At 48.8% G+C, this 27,751-nt stretch overlaps 1 protein-coding gene across 1 annotated transcript in view; it reads right to left on the bottom strand.

Annotated features, from left to right (window-relative positions):
- The window catches only part of TP53BP1 (tumor protein p53 binding protein 1), a 61,219-nt gene that overhangs the window by 6,470 nt on the left and 26,998 nt on the right, over window positions 1-27,751 (bottom strand). The window contains exons 13-20 of the mRNA XM_056865772.1: window positions 15,960-16,109; window positions 12,345-12,622; window positions 11,394-11,567; window positions 10,866-11,275; window positions 10,553-10,744; window positions 10,003-10,203; window positions 9,562-9,747; window positions 8,144-8,238 (exon numbers count right to left, since the gene is read on the bottom strand). Coding sequence (XP_056721750.1) covers window positions 8,144-8,238; window positions 9,562-9,747; window positions 10,003-10,203; window positions 10,553-10,744; window positions 10,866-11,275; window positions 11,394-11,567; window positions 12,345-12,622; window positions 15,960-16,109 — 1,686 coding nt within the window. The remainder of the gene's footprint in view (window positions 1-8,143; window positions 8,239-9,561; window positions 9,748-10,002; window positions 10,204-10,552; window positions 10,745-10,865; window positions 11,276-11,393; window positions 11,568-12,344; window positions 12,623-15,959; window positions 16,110-27,751) is intronic.

Here is a 27,751-nt window from a genome sequence, read left to right as displayed (position 1 = left end):
GGTATTTCTCACAGCGCATAGCTCAAAGACATTAATGTGTAGCTTGGTCTCCCTGTCAGACCATCTGCCCTAACACTTCCTCACCTAAGCAGTGTCCTTCCAAGCTCACCAAGGAAGCGTCCACGGTTAGGGTGACACCATACTCCTGGCACCCCAAAGGGGATGCCGTCCCACAGGTTTTTCACCAAAGACAACCACTGCAGCATCTTTAAGAGGGGCCTGCAATTTGTACTGATTTATTCAGAATAAATCCAACGCGTTGGGCCAAAATACTAGCCCCAATTTTCTCCGAAATAAACTATTCAGGGCAAAATTCCCTCCATCTGGAAGCACTCCGTTATAGTTCCAATCTATAAGAAATGATCCAGCAAATTATCGCCTGTTAGCCTTCCATGGGAAAATTATACTCCTCATATCTATATCTCAAATTGGAGGATTGGATTGCCACTAATAACATCTTAGGATATGAGCAAATTGGTTTTAGGAAGGCTTTTGCTCCTCAGGATCACTGCCTAATCTTAGCTCATTTGTCAGAAAAATATTCTCCAGAAAAATATGGCAAACTATAAGCTGTATTATGGATTTGTAATGAACATTTGATACCATACCCAGAAATAGGCTGTGGGGAAAACTCAAACTCACTTCTACTGATAGAAGATTACTCTGGCTAATTAAAAACCTATATACCTCTTGTGTGGTCCAAGTACGCTGTGGCGAAAAGGGAGAACTCTCAGAGAGTTTCTATTTGAATAGAGGAATGAAACAGGGTTGCCTTCTGGCCCCCTTACTTTTTAACTTATATTTAAACGACCTTTCTATCAACCTCTCCTCAGCAGATTACCCTCCCCCTTATCTATCTTCAAAAGCTTTAAATCTGCTCTTATATGTGGATGATGCGGAACTTTTGTTCCGCACCCAGGTGGGTTTGAAAACATTATTATCCCATTGGTTCTTGTAGGTTATCCGGGCTGTGTAACCGTGGTCTTGGTATTTTTTTTTCCTGACGTTTCGCCAGCAGCTGTGGCAGGCATCTTCAGAGGAGTAACACTGAAGGACAGTGTCTCTCAGTGTCAAGTGTGTAGGAAGAGTAATATATAGTCAGAAAGGGGTTAGGTTTGAGCTGAATCATTGTCCTGCAAAAAGAATCAAAGGTAATGTGCTAATCATTGTCCTGTAAGTATCAAGATAATGTGGTAATGAGGGTGTGGGATGTTAATATGGAACCATTGTATCCTGAAGTGATCTGTTAATGTGTGAAATCCAAAGCTAATCCGCATGGCTATTGTGGACTGTAGTCTTTGTTAGTCTGCAGGTTTTCAGGACAGGAAGCCAAGCCTTATTCATTCTTAAACTCTCTTCTTTTCTGTTAAAGTTGTGCTGATGTTTATGAATTTCAATGGCTTCTGTATGCAATCTGACAAAATAGTTGGTAGAATTGTCCAGTCTTTCAGTGTCTTGGAATAAGACCCTGTGTCCTGTTTGGGTCAGTCCATGTTCAGCCACTGCTGATTTCTCAGGTTGGCCAAGTCTGCAGTATCTTTCATGTTCTTTTATCCTTGTTTGTATGCTGCGATTTGTTGCCCTGATGTAAACTTGTCCACAGCTGCAAGGTATACGATATACTCCTGCAGAGGTGAGGGGGTCTCTGGCGAAACGTCTCTGGCGAAACGTCAGGAAAGAAAATACCAAGACCACGGTTACACAGCCCGGATAACTTACAAGAACCAATGAACTCTGACCGTGAAAGCCTTCGACAATATTATTATCCCAATTTTCAACCTATTGCAAAACTGAAGGACTTAAAATTAACTATTCAAAATATAAAGTTCTGATATTTTCCAAGACCAAGAGACATATTCCTGTTATTTGGAAAATCGATAACATCAACTTTTAGCAAGTCTTTAGTTTTTCATACTTGGTTGAGACTTTTAATTCTAACTTAATTTGGAAACCTTACATTATCTACATAACAAGGAAAATTAAACCTTCGGTGGCAGCAATGGAATGCTTTCTGTTTTATAAAGGTGGCAAATATAACCACCAAAGGTGGCAAACTGGGGGGTTATATGCATTCAATATGAACATCATCCCACAGCTATTATATAGAAGTTCAGTCTGGATTCTAGACATCAAGGAGAATATTGATCTCCTATTGTGTCCATTTCTGCGGCGTATTTACAGGAGCTCCAAGATGTGTAGCTGGAGTTAGCCTAAGGTTAGAGTTAGTTGAAGGTTCTATTGAATCAAAAGCATGGCTGAAAGCCTTTAAACATCACCTAAAAATTATACTCGCATCGGTGAAGGACGGCCTTATCTATGAACTAAAACAAGATCAGCACCTGTTGGATGCAGGAAATTGACAAAAAAATACAACTTTTTGGTTTGTCTAAGGATACCCTACTAAATACGGGGAAAAGGAAATCTATACTAACTATTAAGAGATGCATAAAAGAATTAGACCACTATAGCTCCACAATGCGTGCCCAGAGAGTATGTTCAGCTCAGTTCTTTGGCATTCCTCTCCCTTTGCTAACTCCACTATACTTTTACAGCCTGACAGACCCTTCCTTCCAGAGCCTTTATGCTTGCCTGATTAAAAGCTGCACCCTCAGCAGTATTAAATGGAAGATATAGAAATCTACCGTATTCTGACACTTTGCTCATGCAATACAAAGAAAATTGACACATTATCTCACAAGAGGATGGAATGCCCCTTCTTTAAACACCGCCGAGATCAATGGATTACCCCCATATTGGGGAGAATTCCTGCCACCATAGCAAGAGACAAAACAGTCCCCTTTTTGCTGATGGAGAATGTGGCGGAATGGGCCTGCTCAGATTCTCAGGCCCTATTCCACTCCTGCCCTCTCCCAGGGATTCTCAACCTCTCCTGGAGGGGGTTTCCTTTTTCTCCTTTCGGGTAACAGCTGCCACCACCTGACCATTGTAGGACTTGCCCACTGGGGTGGGGGTCAGGATCCCCCCCCAGCGTCCCTCTCAAACCCTGAAGCCTGGCCTCAGTGTCTCCCGCTTACCCCAATTCTGGGCACCATGGGGACAAGATCCTGCCTGGGGTGGCCACTGGAGAAACAGCTGCTTGCCAACTGCCAGCCTTCTTCCCTCCTAGGGCCCCCCTGTTTTCCAATAGCGTGTTCCAAGCTGGTGGAGGACTATGTGGTACAGAGAACTATGGTCAGCATTCAAAGTTTAAAAGTATTTATTAAAAGTAAAACATTTCCAAGGATACTGCTAGCACAGCAACAGATTGAGCAAGGGATTCAAAACAACTGGGAAAAACGCAATTCCTCTGTCCCTCTCTCTATGCATGCCCTATCAGATGTTGAAATATAGGACAGGCTCTTAAGCTTAGGGTACTGTAAATCTCCATCTAGATTCCATTACCTAGAAGTCTTCATCAGCATTCTTGGGCCAGCACATTGTCAAAAATGGCTGCCTCCTCCAGGCCTCAGATGAGCTCTGTCTTCCCTGAGTGTCTCAGCCAAAAAAGAGCTCTCTGCTCCCTCTCAGCAGTTTTAATCCTTTTCTGTCTCCACCCCTGGGTCAAAGAAGTTTTTTCCTGGAACCTCCAGAAACTTCCTTCCTGGAGCCCCTTCTAGCATTTTAAAACCTCCAAGTCCCATTTCTTCACAGAGAGAGACCCAAACATAACACTGGCCGTGGCCAAATATCTCTCCATCGTATTTTCCTCTAAGAAATAACTGCTCGGGACCTATGGGTCATAGGAGCAAAGGAGGAAAGAAAAGGATCTGACTTCGGATCTAAGGGGCAATTCCTCGGGTTCTTCTCCCTCCGATTCAAGGAGCAGAGACGGAGGCCCTCTGGAGACTGTTGCCAAAGGTGCCAGGGAGCAGCTGTGTCCACCACACAGCAGTGCTGGAAACAGTGGGGTGACTGTAACATTCTCCCTATTGTGCTCGATGTGCTGGGGGGGGGGGACATGTGGCCGGGCAAGTGGCAAGGGAGCCAATGATCGGAGGGGTGGGGCTGGCACCAACGCAGCTAAGTCGGTCCCGAAGTCTAGCATCAAAGCCTTTTCTCCGCCGAGGGCAGCCTCTCCCTCCAAAAACAGGTGACAGGGCAAAACAAGGTGTGGAGAAGACGCTCTGGGATGGGGCAATGCTCTCTCCATGAGTTCGACAGGCAAGGTCGTTGTCAGTTTCAACACCTGTGACCATTTTGCATCCGACCTGCATTTCTCCTTAGGTCTCAACCTCTTCAGCAGAGGCTCCAAATAGCAACGCGGTGGTGGAGAAGAAGCTTTCACTGACCACTTCCTCGCTTTCAAGCCATGTGGTGGCTGCTCAGATAAGACTGAGACTGGTGATGGTTTTGGGGGTGCCCTTCAGGCCCAACAAGAGATGGGGCAGGTTGGAAGCCGGGAGGGACTCTTCCCATAAAGCTGCCTTAGGTTTGGAGGCTCTGTCACTCCTTGCGCCTTAGGCATGAATTTGTGGCACGCCTTGCACGTGGACACACTGTGCCCCTCTCCGAGACCGAACAGGCATAGGGCATGTTCACCAGTCTGCGGGAGTTTAGCACCATACTCGGTGCATTTCTTAAATAGACTCTTCTCAGCCATCCAGTCCAAATCCCTGCACCACCACACTTATGGGGGTGGATGGGGAGAATAACAACAACAATTCGATGAAAAAGGAATAAAAAACAAAGACTTTCCTGAAAAAACGACGCAAAGACAAGAGGTAGCTGCTGAGACATCTTGCTCCGATAGTAGCAAAGAAGGAACTGAGGGGAGTAGGGGTCACTGGGTGTGTTTGTGTGGGGGAGGTAGTTGTGGGTTTCCTGCATTGTGCAGGGGGTTGGACTAGATGACCCTGGTGGTCCCTTCCAACTCTATGATTCTATGGGAAGGGGCACAGCAGCATCGGTACATGTTTCGGCAGGAACTGACATAATGGAGCTGACGCACTGCACCCCCTAGTGGTAGAGCTGTAGAAAAACATCCAATGAGGGATGCAATATGATGCAGAAGTGTAGCCTTGAGAAGAGCTTTTGGAACAGTGAGTGGGGTGCAGCTCATTATGTTGCTGCTTCAAAAACGGGGTGAGTTGAGGCGGCTCAGTCAGAGCAGGGCTTGGTGGCTGAATGAATGGTGGAGGCTGGCAAGGTCCCTTTACTGACCTGGCAGATCTTGTTCAGAAGCCCCCCCCCCCTCATCCAGTGCTCTTAATACAGCCTCTCTTCTCTCCCACTTCTGCCCTTCAGAGCCTGTGGCCAGTGAAAGGAAGAATGAATCAGTTGCTGGTGCTGTAGCCAGGTAATTGGTAATTTGTTGCTATGAAGAAATTTGAGAGCAACAAGATAGTCTGGTTTGGTGAGTAAGGCAGGACTGAATTACGCCTTCTCTTCCCCGCCATATAATATGGACCCAGGTGGTGTCCCCCACTGACATCTGCGATGCCGGGGTTTAGACGCTCACCCTGCCCTGAGCTCGCAGGGGCCAGTCATTTTCTCTAATCCCAACTGACCTCACAAGGTCATTGTGAAGATAAAATGCATGCATGCCACCCTGATGAGCCCCTTAGAAGAGCAGGGTGAAAATGGACTGGATAGAGTTACTGTTCTATTTTTTATTGATTAAAATGTTTACACCCCACCTTTTCTTTTGGCTCAAGAAGATGGCTTACAAAGAGCCCTTAAAATAGTACAAATTAAAACCAAATAGAACAGCCCCCCTCCTCTGGGATCTCCCATGGCACAAATTGGGGAGCCATGATGTGAAAGGACCAGGCTGTGGCCAGCACCCAGCGGGCCAACCTCGTTGGAGGGGCAGCTGGCCAGCAGGTGGGGCAGACCCAGTTGGCCCACGGGAGGGAGTGTGTGGTAGGAGACGTTCTTTCAGATAAGGGTGCCCCAGGCTGAAAGGGGCTTTCTTTATTAGGTCATAACGAGCACCTTGAGAAATGCTGATTGTATGACCTTAGGCACATCATGGGAGGGAGGGGCATCTTGGCCATCTTCTGGGCATGGAGTGTAGGGGTCACTTGGGGTGTGGGGGGGGAGGCAGTTGTGAATTTCCTGCATTGTGCAGGGGGTTGGACTAGATGACCCTGGTGGTCCCTTCCAACTCTATGATTCTATGGGAAGGGGCACAGCAGCATCGGTACATGTTTCGGCAGGAACTGACATAATGGAGCTGACGCACTGCACCCCCTAGTGGTAGAGCTGTAGAAAAACATCCAATGAGGGGCCGGCACATGCGCAATCACAATGGGGGACCCGCACAGAAGACCGAAAATGAAAAACTATACAAACTGCTTCATCTTCCTTTTTAATATCTTTTGGTAATAAACCTAGTAAACAAGTTTCTGGTTTCTTCTTTATCTTACTCTGTATCAGATTCCCCGTTTCCGTAATTACCCTTTTTCAAAAACATTTAATTTTTCCACCTCTCCACCAGGCATGATAGAAGGTACCTTTCTTCTCTTTACATCTCCAACATTTATCTGAAATTTTATTATCCATCTTTGCCACTAATACAGGAGTAGTGTATCTTCTATAAAACATTTTATACATATTTTCTTTTATGCTACTGGCTATTGTAAATTTATATTCTTTCGTCCAGGGTCTTTCCCACTCTTCCATTTCTATATCCATATTTTCCATATTTTCCCACTCTTCCATATTCTATATCCAGATCTCTTGCCCATAATATCATTACTGTTTTAACTCTTTCCTCTTCTGAATTATATTCTAATATTAGTTGGTACAACTTAGAAATTTGTCCTTTGTTTCCCGTATCTAATATCTTTTCTAGCTTTGTTTTTTTATCTGCGAATCCTAGTATTTGATCTTTTTTGAAGACATTGTTTAGTTGATAATATTTGAACCAGTTCGTTATTCCACACTCTTCCTTATTTTTTAGTTTCCATTGTTCTTTATCTTTTTGTATATATTCCCTATATGTCTTGCTATCTTGATCCATGTTTAGTTTTCTTCTTGTAATCACTTCTAAAGGGCAGAGCCAGCCCGGTGTTTTAGATTCAAAACCTCTTCTATATCTTTTACACACTTGTAGTAGACTAGCTCTTATAATATGATGATTAAAGGTAAAGGTCCCCTGTGCAAGCACTGGGTCATTCCTGACCCATGGGGTGACGTCACATCCCGACGTTTCCTAGGCAGACTTTGTTTATGGGGTGGTTTGTCAGTGCCTTCCCCAGTCATCTTCCCTTTACCCCCAGCAAGCTGGGTCCTCATTTCACCGACCTCGGAAGGATGGAAGGCTGAGTCAACCTTCAGCCGGCTACCTGAAACCGACTTCCGTCGGGATCGAACTCAGGTCGCGAGCAGAGCTTTTGATGATTATGATGATTAGTCTTTGTTTATTTTATCTTTGTCATACCATAAGTATGCGTGCCACCCATAGTTTAATAATAGTTTTAAATTCCATAAATATGCCAACTAGTACAATTGTATATGCTAATTAAACTATAAATGATGCTCTTTATGTTCTCAAATCAGCAAAAGTAGTTTAAGTTTAATAGGAAAGTAAATATTGCCTATATTTCTATCCCCCCCCCCCCATTTCCATTTTCTTCTCATGGTTTCAACATTTCTGGAAACTTTTACATCTCTTTACACCAGAAGTCCCCAACCTTCTTGAGCCTGTGGGCAGATTTCAAATTCTGACACGACGTGGTGGGCACAGCAACAAAATGGCGGCTGCAAAATGGGCTGCCACAGGAGGTGGATCCAGCCACAAAATCATTGCCACAGCTTAACTTCAGTAACACCATGCAGATGCTTGTGCTGCTTTGGCAGCAGCTGCCACCACAGCATTTTAAAAAATCTGCACAGCTAATCAAATCTCCAACAATAAACCAAAAGCCTTACTGGGCAAAAGCCCCCCCTGCAGGCTCCAGAAAAGGTGCCCGTGGGCACCACGGTCCTCACAGGTACCCCATTGGAGGGACCCCCCTGCTTTACGCTTTGCACCTCTGCCGGTGAACAGCCTGCACCACACGGCAAGCGGCAAGGCACATGCCACCACCAGGCCGGAAGGGCCCACAACCTCCACTCGGACCCCCTGATAGAAGCCCTGGAGAGGGGGGAACATCTCACCCCACCCCACCCGCCCGCACACAGAGCCCGGCATTCTGACCTGGCTTTCATTGAAATCCTCCAGAATGAAACCACCTCCCATTTGCAGCTGTAACTCAATGTAGTGTTTGTTGAAAGGAGCCGTCTCCGAGAATTCTGGAAGAAAGTAGGAAGCTGAAGTGCTCTGTCGACACAAGGAATTTCTCCAAACGGACCTGCTGCTTTCTGTGCGGTGCCTCCCCTAACCTCCTTGCCTCCGAAAGAGGGAAAACAAACCATCGCATCAAGGCCAGGAAAGCGCCCACAGTCTGGAATACTTCGCTGACCTCTGGACCAGCGCCAGAGCTTTGTGCAGCCACTGCTCTGGTGCAGATGAAACCAGACCTTCTCCCGCAATGGCTCCTGAGCCAGTACCCAGCACTAGCAGAGCACGCTGCCCCACAGAGACCAGACAGGAGGGCACACGCCCCCTTTGGGAGATTTCATGTCAACAGTTTAAATTTAAAGCCAACAGTGGCTTCCCTTCTCAGGCCACACTGGCTAACGAAATTACATGTTTATTATTCATTTGCTTTATTTATACCCCACCTTTTCCCCCAATGGGAACCCAAAGCAACTTGCATCATTCTCCTCTCCTCCGTTTTATCCTCACAAGAATGACCCTGCTGTGTTAGGCAGAGAGTGTGCAACTAACTCAAGGTCACCCAGCGAGTTTCCCTACTAGAGGGGGTTTGAACCTGGGACTCCCAGATCCCAGCCCAGCACCCGAAGCCCACCACACCACGCCGGGTTCCTGCCAGTCCATCATGGCCATTTCCATATTCGCTGTCATCTAAGCAATCTCACCTCTGAATCGGCAACCCAAAGATAATTCGCTTGGAATTCAGCCCCGCCACCTGTTGATTCCTCACCCTCACTGGCCTTGGAGTGGCCAGGTTGTAACCTTGCAGTGGTGGAACTCCCTTGTCAGGGTCTGAACTCCAGATCGAGCAGCCTCCTTTGCCTGCCCCTGCTGTCTCTGGGTGGGCTTCCCCCCAGGCCCATTTTCACCTGGGCTCCTCTCTACAACACCATTTCACCACCCTCCTTCCTCATTTTCCTCAGGCCCCTACCTTTTGGGGCCCCACCTGCAGAGTTCCCCCAGCTCCCCGCTCTTGACCGGCTTTCCCGGTGCTCTCTGCTACCAACACCTGCCTCCAAACCCACCGCCCAGAAGAGCCCTTTCTGGCCTCAGTCACGGCCAGCTTCCTCCCCCTGCGGCTCCTCTTTCTCAGGGCCTGGCAGCTTTCCGCTCAGCTCCCCATCCCAGGCTCTGCTCCAAAACCCTGCTAAACTTTTCCTTCTCCTGCAGACCCCTCTGCGCCCTGAGCAACCCCAGCAACTCAAGCCGGCGTCCTCTTCATGCACAACACACCTACTGAGTCAGATGGGACCGCAGGCCTCACACACGCACAACGCCTGCGAGCTCAAGGTTCTCACCTTCCTCCTCTTCACTGCTCGCTGCAGACTTTTGGCAGCTGGAGGGTTTATCACTGGGATTTGCCATTGTGAGGAGAAACGCGTACCCCAGAAAGAGGGTCTTGTTGTGGGGCAGAGGCCCCCATCGCTGATCAAAGGCCAAGAGGTCTCCAGAGTCTTTATTGCTGGGCAGACCAGTCACCTCCCCTGTGAAGAAAGTGCCCCACAACTGCAGTCATACCCTGTGTTGGGGAGGAAGGGGGCACGCCACTCGCTCACATGGGCAGCCCAAAGCTCACAAGGAAGCTTGCAACAGTACCCTGGACAAGAGACTGGAGATCGCCATGACCTCCCAGCACCACTTGCGGGCAGAGGACAGCTGCAAAGGGGGGCCAAGGGCAGGCTCAGCGAAAGCCATGCCTGAGGCCAACAAAAGAGACCCAGGAGACCCCAGAAACTCACCGGATGTGGTGGCAGCTGACCGCCGCCCTCGCTTGGCCGGGGACCTCTCTTCTTCAGAGGCCATCAGCTTCCTCTTGCCGGACAGCAGCCTGTGAGCTGGCTGAGGACTCTCGGGGCCCTTGCGCGTTGGCGTCGTGCTGCCCGAGGAGCTGGCAGGGCCCAGGTTGTGGCGTCTCCTCCGTTTCCCCTCCACCAGGTTATCTAGGGCCACAAGGTCAGATGGATCAGCTGCCTCCGTCCAGAGTCACAGGAACAACATGGGTCCCCAGCGCAACCTGTTCTCCACAGGGTGGGTGAAGGAAACCCAGGCCCATCCCTGGCAAGCCTCTCTTTCCAGCTGCCCTTGCCTGGCCAAGGACTCACGATGCAGGGTTGGCAGCAAAGGCCCTCGCCAGAGACTCCCTTCTGGGCAATGCAGTCCTCTGAGACGGCCACTGCTCTGGAGCAGCCCAGGCCTAGCAGCTGGGCCGGCAATCCACACTCCCAGCTAGAGATAGCCAGCAGGAATCCAGGGCGAGCAGAGCCACAGGGCTACCATCCCCATGCTTACCTAGGCTGATGTCTGCTGCCTTGGTCAGGGGTGTGCTGGGCTCATAGGGGCCAAGTCCAAACTGCTCCCGGAGCCTGTTCCCTTGCTCCAATGAGAGAATGACAGCTGTCCGTTTATACCACTTCCGCTGCCCATCTTTCTCCACGCAGTACAGGAGCTGCCCAGCCTCCTGACGGTGTCCCTTCACTACTCCTGCAGCAAAAGCAACGGACATGCCACTGACTGGGGCCCCTCCCGCCTCTGACCCTCCAGCCACCCCTTCCACCACCACCACCACAGAGGACATCACAGTCCTCTCTTGGACCTTGGTTACCTGCGCTGAAGTACTCGTCTTCCGAGAGGGCAGTCACCTCCGTCTCCAGCGGGAGGGGGTCACACAACAGGATATCTCTGCCCATAACATCGCACTCGTAGCCGTCATCAAAGAGCAGCTTGTACTTGGCGCCTCCCACATCCTGTGTGATGGTCCCAGAATAGAAGTAGCCATTCGAGGACCACTTGGCCACAACCCGGAGGCCCACAAAGCTGTTCCCAGAGGAGGAGAGCCCAGCAGCGTCAGGGGTGGCCAGCCCTTCTTGCAAGGGGATCTCAGGGGAGTCGCTGCGGCGCAGAGAGGCATCCGCCGACTCCTGCCCCTCCACGGGGCAACCCGTGATGTGAGAGTTCAGCTTCTCTTTCAGCAAGGCTGTTGTTGAGAGATCTTCCACAGCCGGCAGACCACTCCTGCAGAGCCAAGGAGATCAATGTTGCTCCAGCCTCCAAAAGAGAAGGCTGGCAGGTCCCCAGCGCCTCTGCCCTTCTTCTCTCTCCCCCTCCACCCATCCGCTTACACGGTCACCACCTGATAACAAACCTCGTTCCAGCTGATCGTGAGGTGGGCCGGCCACGCCTCCCTCGCCCACGGGGTGAAAGAGGCACTCTCCCAACCTGCTGATGGCTGAGGCCGGGCTCTTCCTCCTCACATGGTGCCCCATCATCAGGCTGGAGTGGAGAATGGCCACCCCCTTTCTTAGGGCTAGCAAAAGAAAAGCAGCAGAGGGGAGCTTAGCAGAGCTACTGCTCTTCTCCCCTCTGACTTTTACAGGTCCTCAAGTCCATCTAACTCTAGACACAAACCCAAACATTAGGAAGATTGAACTACAAAGAAAAGACAGAGGCAAACACTGACATGGCCTGTTTGGATATCATCCCTGCACAAGGCCATGCCACGGAAGCTGCAGCAGCCACGTTTCATTCTACATTTGACATGACCTGACTAAATGGCCAAACACTTCCTTTAATTAACGTCGCATTTGAGATTAGAAAGCCTGCCCCTTTAGGTGCCACACCTGTGCTTTGCCTCTGGTTGGTCTTGTGGGTAACAGTAAAGGTTCTGGATTCTGTAATTGTACAGACTGGTTGGCAGCCGTTCACTTGATTCTGAGCCCTCTACTATGCAAACACCGTGACGCATTGTGTGTCACATTTTTACTGGCTTTTAAAATCTACCATTTAACTGGCCCCTATAAAACATGTTTAGCTTACGAAAAGCAAGATACACATTTTTAAACAAAACAAAAATACAAAATAAGTCCAAGTAACCAATTCTGAGTCATATATACCTCTTGTGTTAGTTAAATAATTCAGCCTCCCCTGACTTAAATGCCAAAATACAATCAAAAAAAGCCCAATGATCTCTCCTGCAAGTTATCTAGGAACAACCTAAGAAAGTAAGGCAGATACTTGTGACAAAACCCAGCCAAAGCCAGGGCTCCACCATCTTTCTTTGCCCACCCAGAAGCCCCACACGCACCTCAGCTTCTTGACCCCAGGGAAGATCAAGCCTCCGGATTCTGCCCCTCTGCATGCTCCCCCTTTGAAGAGCCCTGCTCCACGCCCAGAGCTTGCAGCACTAGGCATAACTGACAAGCTGCTGCTTCCTCCACTGGACGAGCGTTGGAGGCCTGAGGCCTTGGAGGAAAAGGAGCTGATGTCTCCGAGGTCTCCAGAAGTGAATGAAGAGCCCCCTGTCCGGGAGGGAGAGGCATCCACGTCACACTCCTGGCACTCCACCGTGGGCTCTTCAGTCTCCTGGAAGGAAAGAAGGGTTGAATCCAAGGAAGAGGTGGGCCAGGACACTAGGGGGAGAGAAGGCCAAGGGGCAAAGAGCGCACTTCCACACACACATTGCCGCATCTAGATGGAACTATTCGGCATGCTCAGGGTAAATACAGCACAGAGAGCACCCACTGCAATTTTTGTGCAATCAAGTGACTGGGCAACAGAGTTTGGAAGTGCACTTTCCCTAGATGCACTACTCTAGTGGAAGCTGCCACTGGTTCCCCCCCTTCTCAAGCTGGGTTTTTTTTTTTTAATTAATATAGTCACAAAACTTTGGCAGATCACATCAATTTCATTTGGAAAGGCTAGTCTTCTGTTAATTTCTGGAAAAAAGGAGGCTTGGGAAAGAGGAAACCAAAGGGAAGCATCACCTATCTGCTACCTGAACCAGCTTCCTTCTCAGGACTGTAAATCCATTCAACGTTTGGAGGAGTGGGGGAGAAGGGTGCACATAATAACCCCCCCCCCATCCACCTGTCCTGGGACACCACCTTCCCCCACAGAAGCAGCAATGAATTGGGTTCCCATGCCGACTCTCTAACTTACTAACATGGGACAATCTTCAAAAAAAATTAGAGGTGAAACAGGTTTTTCTCATGGACATTTTCTAAACCGACAAACTCTAACTGGCACAGAACAATTAAAGATGATAGGACTCCAACTGGCACAGAACAATTAAAGATGATAGGACTGTAGTCTATTGCCATATCTACAGTCTGTATCATCTTGCTTTTACTGCACTCTCTTCTACCTCTGTAAACCACGTTCTACATTACTGTATGTCATGCTTTAGACAGTTTTTTGGTGTTTGTTTTCTAATTCCGCAATCCTAGTACTACTGCATTTTTTTTGCTATCGGATTTTTTTTCTATATTCTGTCTTGTGTCTCAGTGACAAACAAGGGCTATAAGTGAAGTAAACAAATAAACAGGGGGGTTTAAACCATAATTTGAATGTGCTGAATCCAAATATTTAGTTTATCATAAAGCTGAGTTCGCACCTGAATACCTAGAAACTCTGAATGCAAGTGGCTGGATTCAATCAGAAGTTAAAAGTTTAAAATAACATTCTAATTTCTAACAGGCAAGAGGAAATCTGAGTAGCACCTTGGTTCCTTTCTTTGTCTTAAGGCACTATTGTATGTGGAGAGGAAGAAATGACACATCTGTATTTTTCTTGAATGACCTCTTCCATAGAACCGAGAGTTCTGATTTCCAAATATTTAAGTGGAGGTCAAAAGGAAAAGAGGAGAATTCATGGCTAGGTATAGAAGCAGGGTTGCAAACAGGACAAAAAAGGCAACCTCAAATAAAAGCTAACCTCCAGATCTGAACCAGACTCTATTTACATTCTCCTGTGTTTTTCAAGATGCAGTGAGCCATTTCAAGGGCTCCATAGTTAAAAGGCAGTTAAAATCCAGTTAAAGGGGGGAATGTAAATATAACATATAAGGGAGCATGCATTTTAGAGAGGTTAGAGCATGGGACTAAGATCTGGGAGACTCCAGTTCAAATCCCCGCTCTGCCATGGTGACCTCTGCTGGGTGACCTTCGGCCAGTCGGTCTCCCTCAGCCTAACCTACCTCACAGGATTGTTTTTGTGAGGACAAAATGAAGAAGGGGAAACTGTTGTAAACCACTGCGGGTACAAGTAAACACAGCAGAACTCTGAAGTGTTCCAGTGTGGACAGAAAACGGACTTTTATCTGAAAACACTGCTAAGAAGGGAAGGAGGAGACCCTGCGGCTTCTACCACAAGGCTGTACCGAACGTGAGCCCAGCCAGTGTTTGTGGACTGCTGCAGAACCACAAACATCGTGGGTTTGAGCTCTGGAGGCAGTTTGTGGTCATTTTTTCCAGTACTCCTGCTTTGTGTGTGTGTGTGTGTGTGTGTGTGTGTGTGTGTGTGTGTGTGTGTGTGTGTGTGTGTGTGTGAGAGAGAGAGAGAGAGAGAGAGAGAGAGAGAGAGAGAGAGAGAGAGAGAGAGAGAGAGAGAGAGAGAGAGAGAGAGAGACACAAAATCATAGAGTTGGAAGGGACCACCAGGGTCATCTAGTCCAACCCCCTGCACAATGCAGGAAATTCACAACTACCTCCCCCACACACACACCCAGTGACCCCTACTCCATGCCCAGAAGATGGCCAAGATGCCTTCCCTTTCATCATCTGCCTAAGGTTACAGAATCAGCATTGCTGACGATAGCCATCTAACCTCTTCTTTAAAACCTCCAGGGAAGGAGTGCTTACCACCTCCCAAGGAAGCCTGTTCCACTGAGGAACCGCTCTAGCTGTTAGAAAATTCTTCCTAATGTCTACACAGAAACTCTTTTGATTTAATTTCAACCCGTTGGTTCTGGTTTGACCTTCTGGTGCAACAGAAAACAACTCGGCACCATTATGGGGCACCATGACAGCCCTTCAAGTACTTGAAGATGGTTATCATATCCCCTCTCAGTCTTCTCTTCAGGCTAAACATACCCAGCTCCTTCAACCTTTCCTTATAGGACTTGGTCTCCAGACCCCTCACCATCTTTGTTGGCCACCTCTGGACAAGTTCCAGCTTGTCTGCGTCTTTCTTAAACTGCGGTGCCCAAAACTGAACACAGTACTCTATGTGAGGTCTAACCAGAGCAAAGCGATACCAGCACTTCACGTGATCTGGACACTATAGTTCTGTTGATAGTGACTTGCATTTGGAGGCTTTCAGAAGGAGGGAGAAAATGGGACAAAAGCCCACCTCTTCTTCCACAAGGCAGCAGGTATTAATTAAACAGCAACTGTGTCAGAACCACTCACCAAAAAATCTCAGATGTGGCACAGCTGCTTTCCACACAGGACAATTCCCCACCATGAACACAGAAGCATTCATAGTGGCAATGGGGTGTCTACACCAGTCAATTCTCCATTCTTCCCTCCATACCCCCCTCATGCCCACCATTCCCCCCCCCCCAAGCACTGGAAGGATTTTATTTTAATCAGTAGTACTTATATCACTAAAACACTAAACCAAATGCAGGTTTTTTTTAAGCTGGCAAAAAGCTTGATTAGGGAGGAAGGGTGAGGCCCAACAGGATTGGGATGGAGAATTACACCAGATGTGAGCAGAGTTCAGAAATCCATACCTTCCTGCGGGTGAACCTTCTAGAGATCTGAGCAAAGCAGAGTCCAGAAACATCAAAGAAAACAGTGGGAAACTGGGGAAGGAGACAAGGCGGAGGACGTTCTGTGGCTGCTCCAAACAGCCCCACTCCCATTGTCAACATGTCACAAACTCTGATGGCGGGGGTAGCCTGCCTCAGGCATCGTACCTCGACCACTTTGCGTTCTACTTCCACCCCGTCCTTGTAGTAGACGTCCGTGATCACCCGTGTGATGACCGTATGCACTTCACGGATTGTTCGGATGTGGCGCCGCAAGACTTTGCCAGGAGGCAAGGGGGGGAAATCCAATTCTTCACTCTAACAAGGAAAAAAATGCCCAGACCAGTCAGAAGTTTCTCCTCGTCCCAGCGGGACCCACATTTGAACTGAAAATGTATTCTCTAATCACTGCTCAATATTGCAACACATAGGATTTTCAACTGAGGAAATTCTGCATTCACAATGGGAAACTCCTTTACCTGATGATCCATCTTCCTATCTGTCCCAGTGGTCCAGACTGAGGGGTCCATGCCATGGGGTGGTTCCAGTGGGAAGGTTCTTCTACAGAAACACAGGCTGGGGGTACAGACACCTCCCTCCTTAGAACCCATAGCTACCTCAGCCATATGAATGAGCTATGCTCAGTTAGAAAAATGAACCACCCTTCAAGTATCGCAAATCTTGATGAAAAGGCTCTGTCTACTGGGCAGGTCAGGCAAACATGCAGAATCCTCCAGGTGCTGACTGCAAATAATCTGTTCTAGCTTTGGATTGATTTCTCCTCCCCTTTGCTCTGCAAGCAGAACTCTGATAACTAGGATGTTGGCCATGGATGCAGGAGGAGGGCCGTGTAGTGATGCTTCAAGGCTCAAAGGGCCTCAAAGACTATCTACGTATGTGCCTTGGTCCCAGGGGAGGGTTCTCAGGGATGCTCTGCACATGAATAGCCTGATGGGCTGAAAAGGGACCGTGACCCAATGACAGGTCTAGCATGCAGCCCCCTTCTGAGCATTTGGCCAGAGCCCCAGATTCCAGACCAATTTAAGCTACTACAAAGTGGACTGTGAAGCAGGGGCCTGGGCACCACAGAGAAGGCCTTTCAGATGATGAATATATGTTACTGGGGGGTTCCTCCAAGAGGCTACAATGGAGTTGATGACCAGACCTGAGCAACATCAGGATCTGCTGATAAATCTCCAGCCAGAGTCACAGCCAGACTGAGGCTGAGCAGAGGGCATGGAAACTGCCAGCTGAACTCGGTCCAAAACCATGGCCTGCAAGACCAACCAGAAGCTCACGGGAGGACCCCTGTTTTCCTGCCTGTTTTACCCCAGGATTCTTGCTAGAAGAGATGTAGATGTGCGCACACAGAGCTGATCCAGTCAGGGCATACATGCCAACTGTCATTTACAAGGGACAAACCAGCAGAGAACAGGGGGCCTTTGTGGTAGATGTAAAGAAAGAAAGTCAACAATCATTTGGGTTGCCCCCAAAAATCTGGGATTAAAGGCCATTCTGCCGGGGCTAAGTCTTGGCAAGTGACCCAGTCCACTCTGGAGTTGAGGGGGCCAGTGGTATGAAGTGATGTGAGGAATGCCTAAAAGGATCAATGGCTTCCTGGTGGAGGAGAAGCGGAAGAGGAAGAAGAGTTGGTTTTTATATGCCGACTTTATGTACCACTTAAGGGAGATTCAAACAAGTTTACAATCTCCTTCCCTTCCCCTCCCCACAACAGACACCCTGTGAGGTAGGTGGGGCTGAGAGAGCTCTTAATAGAACTATGACTGGCCCAAGGTCACCCAGCTGGCTTCATGTGTAGGAGCGGGGAAACAAATCCAGTTCACTAGATTAGCCTCCGCCGCTCATGTGGAGGAGTGGGGAATCAAACCCGGTTCTCAGATTAGACTCCACCGCTCCAAACCACCACTCTTAACCACTACACTACGCTGGCATTGTGTACCACTGCTGTTGTTCTACCGTCTGTCCCTACTAGAATGTGTTTTCTGGACAGGCATGAGCTGAAGACTATGAAAAGGTGCACCACAGTTCCAGCCAGCAGAACCTGAGAGGCATCTGTCTTCCCTGTGCCATGCAATCTAACAAGCAGGCTTCCCAGCCAGACAAGCTGTTGTCTGTGGTGAGGACAATGAATTGGTTGATTGAGAGGAATTCTCCTTAACAAGTTGGGGAAGGAAAGCCTGACCAGTGGTGGTGTTGATACTTGAATATGGTGTTGATTGGTGCTCTCACCCTGGAAGAATCATAGAATCATAGAGTTGGAAGGGACCACCAGGGTCATCTAGTCTAACCCCCTGCACAATGCAGGAAACTCACAACTATGCCCCGCCCCACACCCTCAGTGACCATAAGATGGCCAAGATGCCAACTCTTGGAGAAGCCACTGCAGTGGCCTGTAGTCTTGCTCAGGGGATGACTTCTGTGGTTGCGGTCATGAGGCCTTATTAATGCATCAGGGTTGTAAGATCCACCAAGATTTCCGGGATGGTTGTCTTCATAACTGCTTGCTGGGAGAAATATTCTGGCCAGATCTGCATCATATAGAACTAGACCAGAGAACCATGGCCTACATGGCCATTGAGAAGCAACTAGAATGACTTCTGTTTGATTAGATCTGATTTTCCCAGGGACTCTGGTAAGGTTAGAGCATCTATCCCTTCCAAGGAAAAACAGGAGTAAAACTTTGTGATTTGCCAGGGAGGTAACGAGGTTTAGAACAGGGGAGCCATCCCATCTCTGGATTGATCTGAGGAGGCTGGGACTGAGCACACATCCTGCTAGTTTGTCTTGAGGCTGAGACGGTCCACCTTGGAACAGGCGATGCCCCTGACATATGCAGGCATGATAAAAGGGTAGATTGGACTCCATCCAGGGTAGGACTGCAACTGCCACCTTTTAAGGTGCCAGGAGAGGGTACCCCTGGCAGCCGGTGTCTGCTGTGATGGCCCTGTGGCCTCTCCTGAATAGTACATGCCCATTCAACAGGACAGAGGTCAAGGGGCGCCACTCAGTGACTGACAGTTGACGCTGGATGACCACTTGCTGAGCGTCCACTACCCCTGTGCCACTCCACTCTCCCCACCCAGTCAGGGTTGGTATCCAAGGTCAGGAGAGATGGCAGGGTGGCAAGCCAAGGGAAGGTGGGCTGGGAAAGGGTAGCCACCAGCAGAAGGAGAACCTGACTGAGGCACCACCACCACCGCCTGAAGGGGGAGTTAATCTGACCGTGGAGTGAAGGTCTCTTTCTCTGCATCACTGTGGGAGACTTCCATGGGCACAGGGTGTGGCTAGCCAGGACCAGACCGCACCCCTGGGCATGCAGCTGCCTGGCTGAAACTATAACCATCAATCATTGATCAAATGCCTCTCAGATGCCCAACAGAACACACAAGTCCCTGAAAAGGGTGCAAACAATGAAAAACCTTGGGATACTGTCTGCAGAACCCAGTTGGTCAGATATGGATGGAACCCACTTGTGGCTGAAGTGTTCCAGAACCTGGGAGGCAGTTATCAAACTCGAACCTGACCCTGTGCATGTTTATTTGGAGACCCCTTGAGAAGGCTGGCCGCTTGGACACTGATCAGACCAGAATAGACTAGTAGTTCTCACATTTTTGCTTAAACTGAGATACTGGCAGACCATGCTCTGTAGATGGATGCAGGCCAGAATTGGGGAATGCCCAATGCCTCCCGATTCAGGAGGCTTGAAGACAATTTTTTGTCCTGCTACCAGAAGTGGCTGAGAGAAGCAATTCTCCACGGAAAGAGAATTATGTAGAACGGCTTCAGAAGGTGGGGCTTTTAGATTTATGAAAAATTTAATTATGCAAGGGGCGCAATTACGAATGACTCAGTGACTTTATATGGTAATCTCCTGAAATATTAGATTTCAAGACCACCCAACTGAAGCCCCTGGCAGTAGGCTCCAAAAAGGAAGAACCCGTACTGCTCATTCACGTCTATAATTCACCATCATGCTTTCATCATGGCTTTTAAAGAAGGATGAGATACATCTGTAATACAAATAAGCCACATGAGAGCCCCCATTCTCAGAGACAGAACCTCTCCAATTACTAAATCCACATCAGGCTTCCGAATGTCCCACCTGGCTGCTTCCAGCAGCGATCAAAGCGGTTACTGGTTCTTCCCTTTGTCCACTGCAGTCCCTATCAAGGCCTCTCCCAGCCACAGCTGGGAGAGATTTTTCTCACTCTGCCAGCTGTGGATAAGGCTGTCCTCCCCCAGGAGGTGCCTCAGCCACGCAAAAAAAACAAAAAAAACAGTGGTTGCACTTACCTGTAACTTGTTCATTGAGTGGTCTTCAGTGCAGGCATGCATGGGAACTGTTCTTGTTCAGGCCAGCTGTGGAGAACTGACTAGAAAGCTTTCAGAATCTTCAGAGAGCCTGGAGCGCTCCCCCTCCCCTCCGTCCCAGGCCGAGAGCAAGACGGCTCTCCACCCCACGGTCATGTGGTGGAGGGGGGAGGAGTGCTCCTCCTCAGTTCTCCCTTCACTGCCATGGAAGTGCACAATAGTCACTAAACAGTCGCCCACAGCGAGGAAAGGGGGAAGGGATGTGTGCCTGCACAGAAGACCACTTGATGAACAACAGTTACAGGTAAGTGCAACACTGTTTTCATCTTCGTGGCTTCTGTGTAGTCCCGCATGGGAGAACAGCAAGCTGTCAGGATCAGGCGTCCGTCCCTAGCATCTCTTAAGCAAACTCATCCAGGCAGGTAGCTCTGAAGCAGTAATACTTTATTAGGAGCAAAAAGACAGATTAAAGGACTGACTGCCTACAGGCAGGTGAGGCTGGTAATGGGGAAACATAGGCAGGTTATATGTTTAAAAGCACTACAGGCTGTGAAGGTAAACATGGCTAAGCAACCCTGAGATAAGCGATTCCCAGGAAGGAAGACTAAACATCAGAGCACAGCTGTGGAAAACAGGATGAGCGAAACTGTACACAGCGTTTACAGGCATGAGAACTAAGGACTTGACGTGTAGCCAGAAACTGGCCTACTCATGTCAAGAGCCTTTACTCCAGCTACCAGCAAAGGCCTGACTTTCTGCTCCCCCTAAGGCCCCCCTCCCTCCCAGCAACCGGGCGAGGTTTCCGGGGGTAAGCATAGTGAAATTGGCAAACCCTAGAAACTGCTGTAATTGTTTGCGTGTTGCCGGCGGCTCCCACTCCAACACCACCCTCACTTTCTCAGGATCCATGGCCAGACCCTTGTGCGAAATCATGTATCCCAAAAAGGTCAATTTATCTTGATGAAACTCACATTTGGACAATTTTGCAAACAATTCATTGTCCCGGAGGCGTCTCAGTACCTCTTTGACTAATTTCACATGCTCCTCGTAAGTTTTTGAATAAATCAAAATGTCATCTAAATACACAATCACCCCTTTAAAAAGTAAGTCACGTAACACCTCGTTAATCATTTGCATAAAGACACTAGGAGCCCCCTGAAGACCAAAGGGCATGACCAGGTATTCAAACATTCCAAAGCAACTAGAGAAAGCCATTTTCCACTTGCCCCGTTCCGTATTCTAATGCGATAATACGCTTTCGACTAGGTCCAATTTGGTAAAGATGTGACCTTCCTTCAGTTGGCTGAGCAGATCTGGAATCAATGGAAGGGGGTAGGCATTAGTCTGGGTGACTGCATTGAGTCTGCGAAAATCAATACATAAGCGAAGATCTCCCGTTTTCTTACGCACAAAAAAGGAGGGAGCGGAGCAAGGCACTGACGAGGGTCAAATGAACCCATGGGCTATATTTTTATCCAAAAATTCCTGCAACACTGATTTCTTCTTTGGACTCATGGGGTAAACCTTCCCCCTCGGTAGTTTGCCCTCTCCCACCAGCTCAATGGCACAGTCTGTCTTACGGTGGGGAGGTAGAACACACTCTTTTTCATTAAACACACCTGCAAACTGGGTGTACTTTCCAGGTAGTTGGGGGGGGGGGTATAGGATCCTGATTCCTTGAAGCCATGGCAACACACCCCGGGACGGCCACCTCTCTCCGGTGGCGGTCATACTGCGGCTGAGCGAAAGCAATAGTCTGGGCTACCCAATCTAAGGTGGGATCCAATCTATGGTCCCTGTAACCAATTTGCTCCAAGTACCACCGGGTACTGGATGCTTGGACGATGGTGAAATGGATCTGTTCCCAATGAGCCCCTACTCCCAACACCACTCTGCCCATCTGGCGGCTAACCCCCCCCCCCCCCAAGTCACTGCCATCCATTTGAGTGAAGTGGATGGCTTGGGGCAAGCTCACTGCTTTTACTTTTAAAGCGTTAAAAGTCTCTTCACTGATCAAAGTTTGTGCACACCCGAGTCGACTAAAGCCACCACTGCAACTTGCCCCCCACCCCGCTTAGGACTTTGTAAAAACGTCTAAAAACAAAGTCTCTCCCATATCGCTCACCATCACTGGAGCTCCCTGCTCTTTGTCGGAAGAGATCTGCTGTGGAGCTCCAGTTACAGCAGACCTGGGACGTTTTTTGGCTGGTGATTCCAAGCCTCTTCCCCCTCCGAGGCTGATGAGCTGTCCTGGCTCGGCACTGGCACATTTGTAATCCGCGATCCCGTTGGATCGAGTTGTGTAGTACACTGTGCCTCTCGGCTAGTCGGTTCAAGGTTGAGAGCGGAGGGACCTCGTCTTCTGGGAGCCGCACTCTTACGACGATCCTTGCCTCCTGCCCGTGCCGCCTCCTCTTTGGCCAGGCGCGGAGTGGCCAGGGAACCTTTGGGCCGGGAAGGGCAAGCGGCAGTGAAATGTCCCATGCCGCCACAAACCAGGCATGCCCCACTCTGAAAACGCCTCGCTCTCTCCGCTGTCGGGGCGGCCGTCCTCCCTGGCAGTCTGAAGCCCCTCTTGGGACTGCCCGCTCCGGCCGCAAGTCTTGTGCTTTGCGTTGTTTTGACAAGGTCAGTAATTGCTGGCGGTTTTCCACTTCCACCACCAGCTGAATCCACCCCTCATGATCAAGGGGGTCCCCTTGCATGAAAGCCCAATGGAGGATCTCTGAGTTCAGTCCTTCACGGAAATACTGCACACACGTGGCCTCACTCCAGTCCACAACTTTGCTTGCTAGCAGCTGGAACTCACTCGCATATTGCATTACTGATCTGGCACACTGGCGAAGCTGTGGCACAGCCGTCTTGGCCCGCTCGCTCTGGTGCGGATCCTCAAAGTGCTATTTGAGCGCAAACAAAGTCATTTAGGGTCCACAGCGCCCGTGAGCGGAGGTCGTACTGCTGGACCATCCAGCCCGCCACCTCTCCTTCCAGCAGCGAAGCTACGTATCACACTCGGCTCTCCTCTGAAGGGAAGGTGGCCCCCTGCTCTCGCATGAAACCATCCACTTGGATCAAAAAGTAGGGATGTTTCTCCCCAGAGCCATCAAAGGAGGTTTGTGACTCTCTCCGGGGAGCAGGTCGTAGAGGCTGGAGAGCCGGCTGACCCGGAGGAGCCAGCTGACCCAGCTTGCGGCGCTTGTGGGGCTTGCGGCTGCTGGGGGGCAGCGGGGCTTGCGGCTGCTGGGGCGACAACGGCACTGGTAGCGCAGGCAGCGCCCAGCGCATTTCATCCACCTCTTGCCAAAGTCCCTCCAATAAGCCCCGCAGCGTAGTTACCTGCTCGACCAGTTCATGATTTTGATGCCAGAGGCGTAGGTAATCCTCGTCCCGTTTTAGCCACTTTTGCTCCTGGAGCTGAAAGTCCTCGTCCCTTTCTCGCTACTTCCGTGTCTGGCGCAATCCCATGCCCCACAGAGGTGGTTCCTCGGAAACCCCCGTTGCTCCCATCCGAAAGCCGACTGTAAAATCCCAGTCCTCCTCCGGCAAGACAGAGCCCGCTCCCCGCCGGGTATTAACGTGTGGAGGCACCCACGGACACTCCATCCAGAGCCACGAACGAAGGTCCGGAAGTCCGGGCACTGCGCCGTCCGTGCCCCGAGGCCGCGGTTGTCCCAACGGCAACTTGGGGGCCTCCTCTGGCTTCTCCGGTTGCTTAGGTTCGGCGTCTAGTACCTTGGGGTCTACCAGCTCTTGGTCAGGAATCAGTGGAGTCGTGGTATCGGGCACTTTGGTGTCCGGAACTTCAACCATGGTGTTGAGGAAAACATGGCACCGCAGCCCAAAAACTGATTATCAGCCTAATGTCAGGATCAGGCGTCCGTCCCTAACATCCCTTAAGCAAACTCATCCAGGCAGGTAGCTCTGAAGCAGTAATTTTTTATTAGGAGCAAAAAGACAGATTAAAGGACTGGCTGCCTACAGGCAGGTGAGGCTGGTAATGGGGAAACATAGGCAGGTTACATGTTTAAAAGCACTACAGGCTGTGAAGGTAAACATGGCTAAGCAACCCCAAGATAAGCGATTCCCAGGAAGACTAAACATCAAAGCACAGCTGTGAAAAAAGGGACGAGTGAAACTGTACACAGAGTTTACAGGCATGAGAACCAAGGACTTGACGTGTAGCCAGAAACTGGCCTACTCATGTCAAGAGCCTTTACTCCTGCTACTAGCAAAGGCCTGACACAAGCTCACCTACCATGGAGGTGGGTGTGCGCTTGTTACTAAATTAAAAGACACCTCTCCAAAACAGCTACTTCTTCCAGGAATCCACATCTACAGGGCAATGTCAGAGGAATGTGGAAGGAAGGACCAGGATGCTGCTTTACAGAAGTCTTGGGAGACCTGTCGTGGCAAGGAAAGCAGCGAAAGAGGCATGAGCCCTGTTGCAAGGGGCCTCCACAAGGAGTGGACAGTTTAGTTCAGTATTACTATAAGCACAAAGTCTTGGAGCATCCACACACCCGAAGAAGCTACTGCTTCAGACTTCTATGCACCATAAACCAAGATTTTAGATTTATTATTACTTAGACCAGAAATAACATTTTTGCAGTTACACTGCCTTATCCAAACTGGCAGTATAAAACAATACATTTTGGTTAAACACTATACAAACTATTACTCTCTTTAAAATGGTTAAAAACTGGTCTACAATATAAATTTAAACAATCGATCCCATCTACAACTTTTTTATTTCTATTTAGATTTCCGAAAATTAAATACTATTCTACAAAACTTGGCCACCAACTTTGTTACCTGAGAACATTCCTCCTTAAGGATGTTCTCTAACAGATTCAGAATAACCTGTAGTTATGCCCCGTTTGTCCCTGTATGAGAGGTCTGTGGGAGGTCAAACACGCTCCCTGTGAGTTGGGGAAATCTAATAATATTATTCTGCACATTCATTTTAAATTTTTGAAGTTTGCATAGTATCTAGGTGTGTGTGTCCCCCCCCCCCAATTGTATCAGATTCTTTAATATTGGAATCAAAGCAAGTTGCCTAAGAAAATCAATCCATTACTAGGCTCTCTTAGTTCAGTTTCTGGGTGTAACTTGTCCCCATTCAGGTGGTATAAAATTTTCAGGCATTGCATTTTCAGGGATCCCAAAGACACGTCCATCTGGAGAGTCAGGAGGACATATCCCAATTCTACTGGCAATTACAATTTGTACTTACAGAGTAGGCAAAGGGAGGTGTGAATTGGCACATGAGTGATGGGCTTAGTTACACTTAGTTTCCAGGTCTTCCCTGATTCTTGTCAAGCAGACTAACTCTAGAAGTCCCTGTTAAAACTTAATTCTGAGTCATGTAGGGGTCCAAAACCGCAACAGCAGGGAAAGAGGACTGTAGTCTTATACACACACAAACACAAACACCACACCAGTTTCCTGACCTGAGATGGACCTGGAGAGCCACTATTTATCCCATTGGGGGAAACTTACATTTACTGGTAGGCTACTTTCCTTCCTTGTTTTGCACATGGGTGGGTAGACTCATGCCCTTCCCAGCAACTGCAAACCAATTAAATATAGTAAATACATCATAGCAACCTCAGATACCCATATTTTACAATGAGAGTAGTTCAGCAGTAAGATTTTATAATGAGAGTAGTTCAGCGAATCAACTGCCTAAGGAGGTGGTGAGCTTCCCCTCTCTGGCAGTCTTCAAGCAGCAGCTGGAGGAACACTTGTCAGGGATGCTCTCAATACCAACTAACATCACACGCCTCACCGAAGAGAAGCAGTTCCAGCCATCACATTGGGGGTGAGCTAATTAAATGTTTGACCAATTATAGCAGGCTAATTTTTAAGTTGATAATTTTGTATGGCCCGCGAATGATGTTATAAATATCCAAATGGCCCTTGGCAGAAAAAAGGTTCCCCACCCCTGCTGTAAGAGGAATACAGCATCCTCCTTTTTACTTTATATAGATTTTCCACCTTCTAGGTAAAAGAGTGGCTATAAAAAGAAGTAAGCCAAATGTATACCATATCGGTTTCGTATAACATACCTTTCGTTGGATCTGTCTTCAGATCGAAGGGAGAGTATCAAATCTTCCAAGCCTATGCCATCAAGGTTAACTGCTCTGAATAGAGCTGAAGGACCCCGTGGGTGAGACAGGCAGGATCTCTGATGGGATCCATCAAATGGGCTGCACATGAGATGAAGTGGCCCATGAGCCCTCCCTCCTTGACATCGGGGGGGGGGGCGTATCAGTCGACTTCAGGGTCGGTGGGAAGATGTTTGTCACAGAGGGGATGCACCCATGGAGGTGTCTGCATTCCAGAGGAAGTAACTCAAAAGAGGAGCAAAGATGGCTCTGGGGACATAAGGGGAGGAAACGGAACATGGCTGAGAAGTCTTCCCCACATGTTCGACAATGTTTCAGCCCAAGCCTGACACCTGCTTACCCCCCAGTGATGACGATGCCTGATGTCGAGGGAAGGGAGGGCTGCAACACTGAGCCTCTTCCCCAGGTTCGAACGGATGCCACCTCAGCAGCAATATCGACAGTCAGCATGGAGGCAAACTTGAACCAGCTAGTCTTGGCACAGAGGAGGAATCGGCGTATTACGTCGACGAGAGCCAAGTGGTTGTCGTGCTGGTGCGCTGGAGGTGAGCCAACATGGAGGAGGTTTTTCACCCAGAGGAGGGGTAGATGTTCCCATCTCCTTGAATCGCTCTACTTCGACACCTCCTCCCTGCACACAATGGGGGACTGATCCCCTACTGCTGTAGACTAGCAGTCCTTCCTCAGAGCCTGTTGACTTCGAGGTCTCATCCATGCACGTCACGTTACTAGTGCAACAGTAAAACAGCTGTCTATGCAGCCTTTCAACTTTGAGGTCTCATCCATGCACGTCATGGGGGACTAAGCCCCTAGTGCAACCATAAAATGGCTTTTCTCGGAGCCCCTCAACTTCAAGGTCTCATCCGTGCATGTCATGGGGGACAGAGCCCCTAGTACAACAGTAAAATGGCTTTCTTGTAGCCTGTCGATTTTTCGCAGCCTTTCAACTTCGAGACCTCTTCCATGCACATCATGGGGGAAGCTGAGCCCCTAGCGCATTGGTAAAGCCAGATTTCCTCACAGACATTCAAAATGGAGACTACAAGCCACGGTGCCGAGGTAACATCAGAGTAGGCTACAAGGCTGTTCGTCTTTTTGACAGGGGTCTCCAAAGTGAACACCATCTCCTTATGAAGAAACACCAGCTGCTGTTAGTGATTTATCTCACAACATAGCCTGAATGACTTATTAAGAATGAGAGGGTGACAAGATGAAACACGTATATGAAACAGAACAAACCATTAATTTGTGGCCTACTCATTCTGCATTTGGCAGAATTGTTAAATAAAGCCATATTGGCAAAACAGAAATCAAATGTTGAAGAGAAAACGTTTCTGAGGTAGAACACACAAATCTTTCAAACAGAACAACAATCATTATTTTGTGCCACACTATTTCTGCATTTGGCACATTTGTTAAATAAAGCCATATTGGCAAAAAAGAAATCAAATCCTAAAGCAAAACCTTTTCTGAGGTAAAAGAAAAGACACTCTGAAACAA

This window comes from Euleptes europaea, chromosome 20, assembly GCF_029931775.1.
Source record: "Euleptes europaea isolate rEulEur1 chromosome 20, rEulEur1.hap1, whole genome shotgun sequence".
NCBI classification, from domain to species: domain Eukaryota; kingdom Metazoa; phylum Chordata; class Lepidosauria; order Squamata; family Sphaerodactylidae; genus Euleptes; species Euleptes europaea.
The sequence above is the reverse complement of the archived record's forward strand: the minus strand, read 5'-3'. Positions and strand labels throughout refer to the sequence as shown.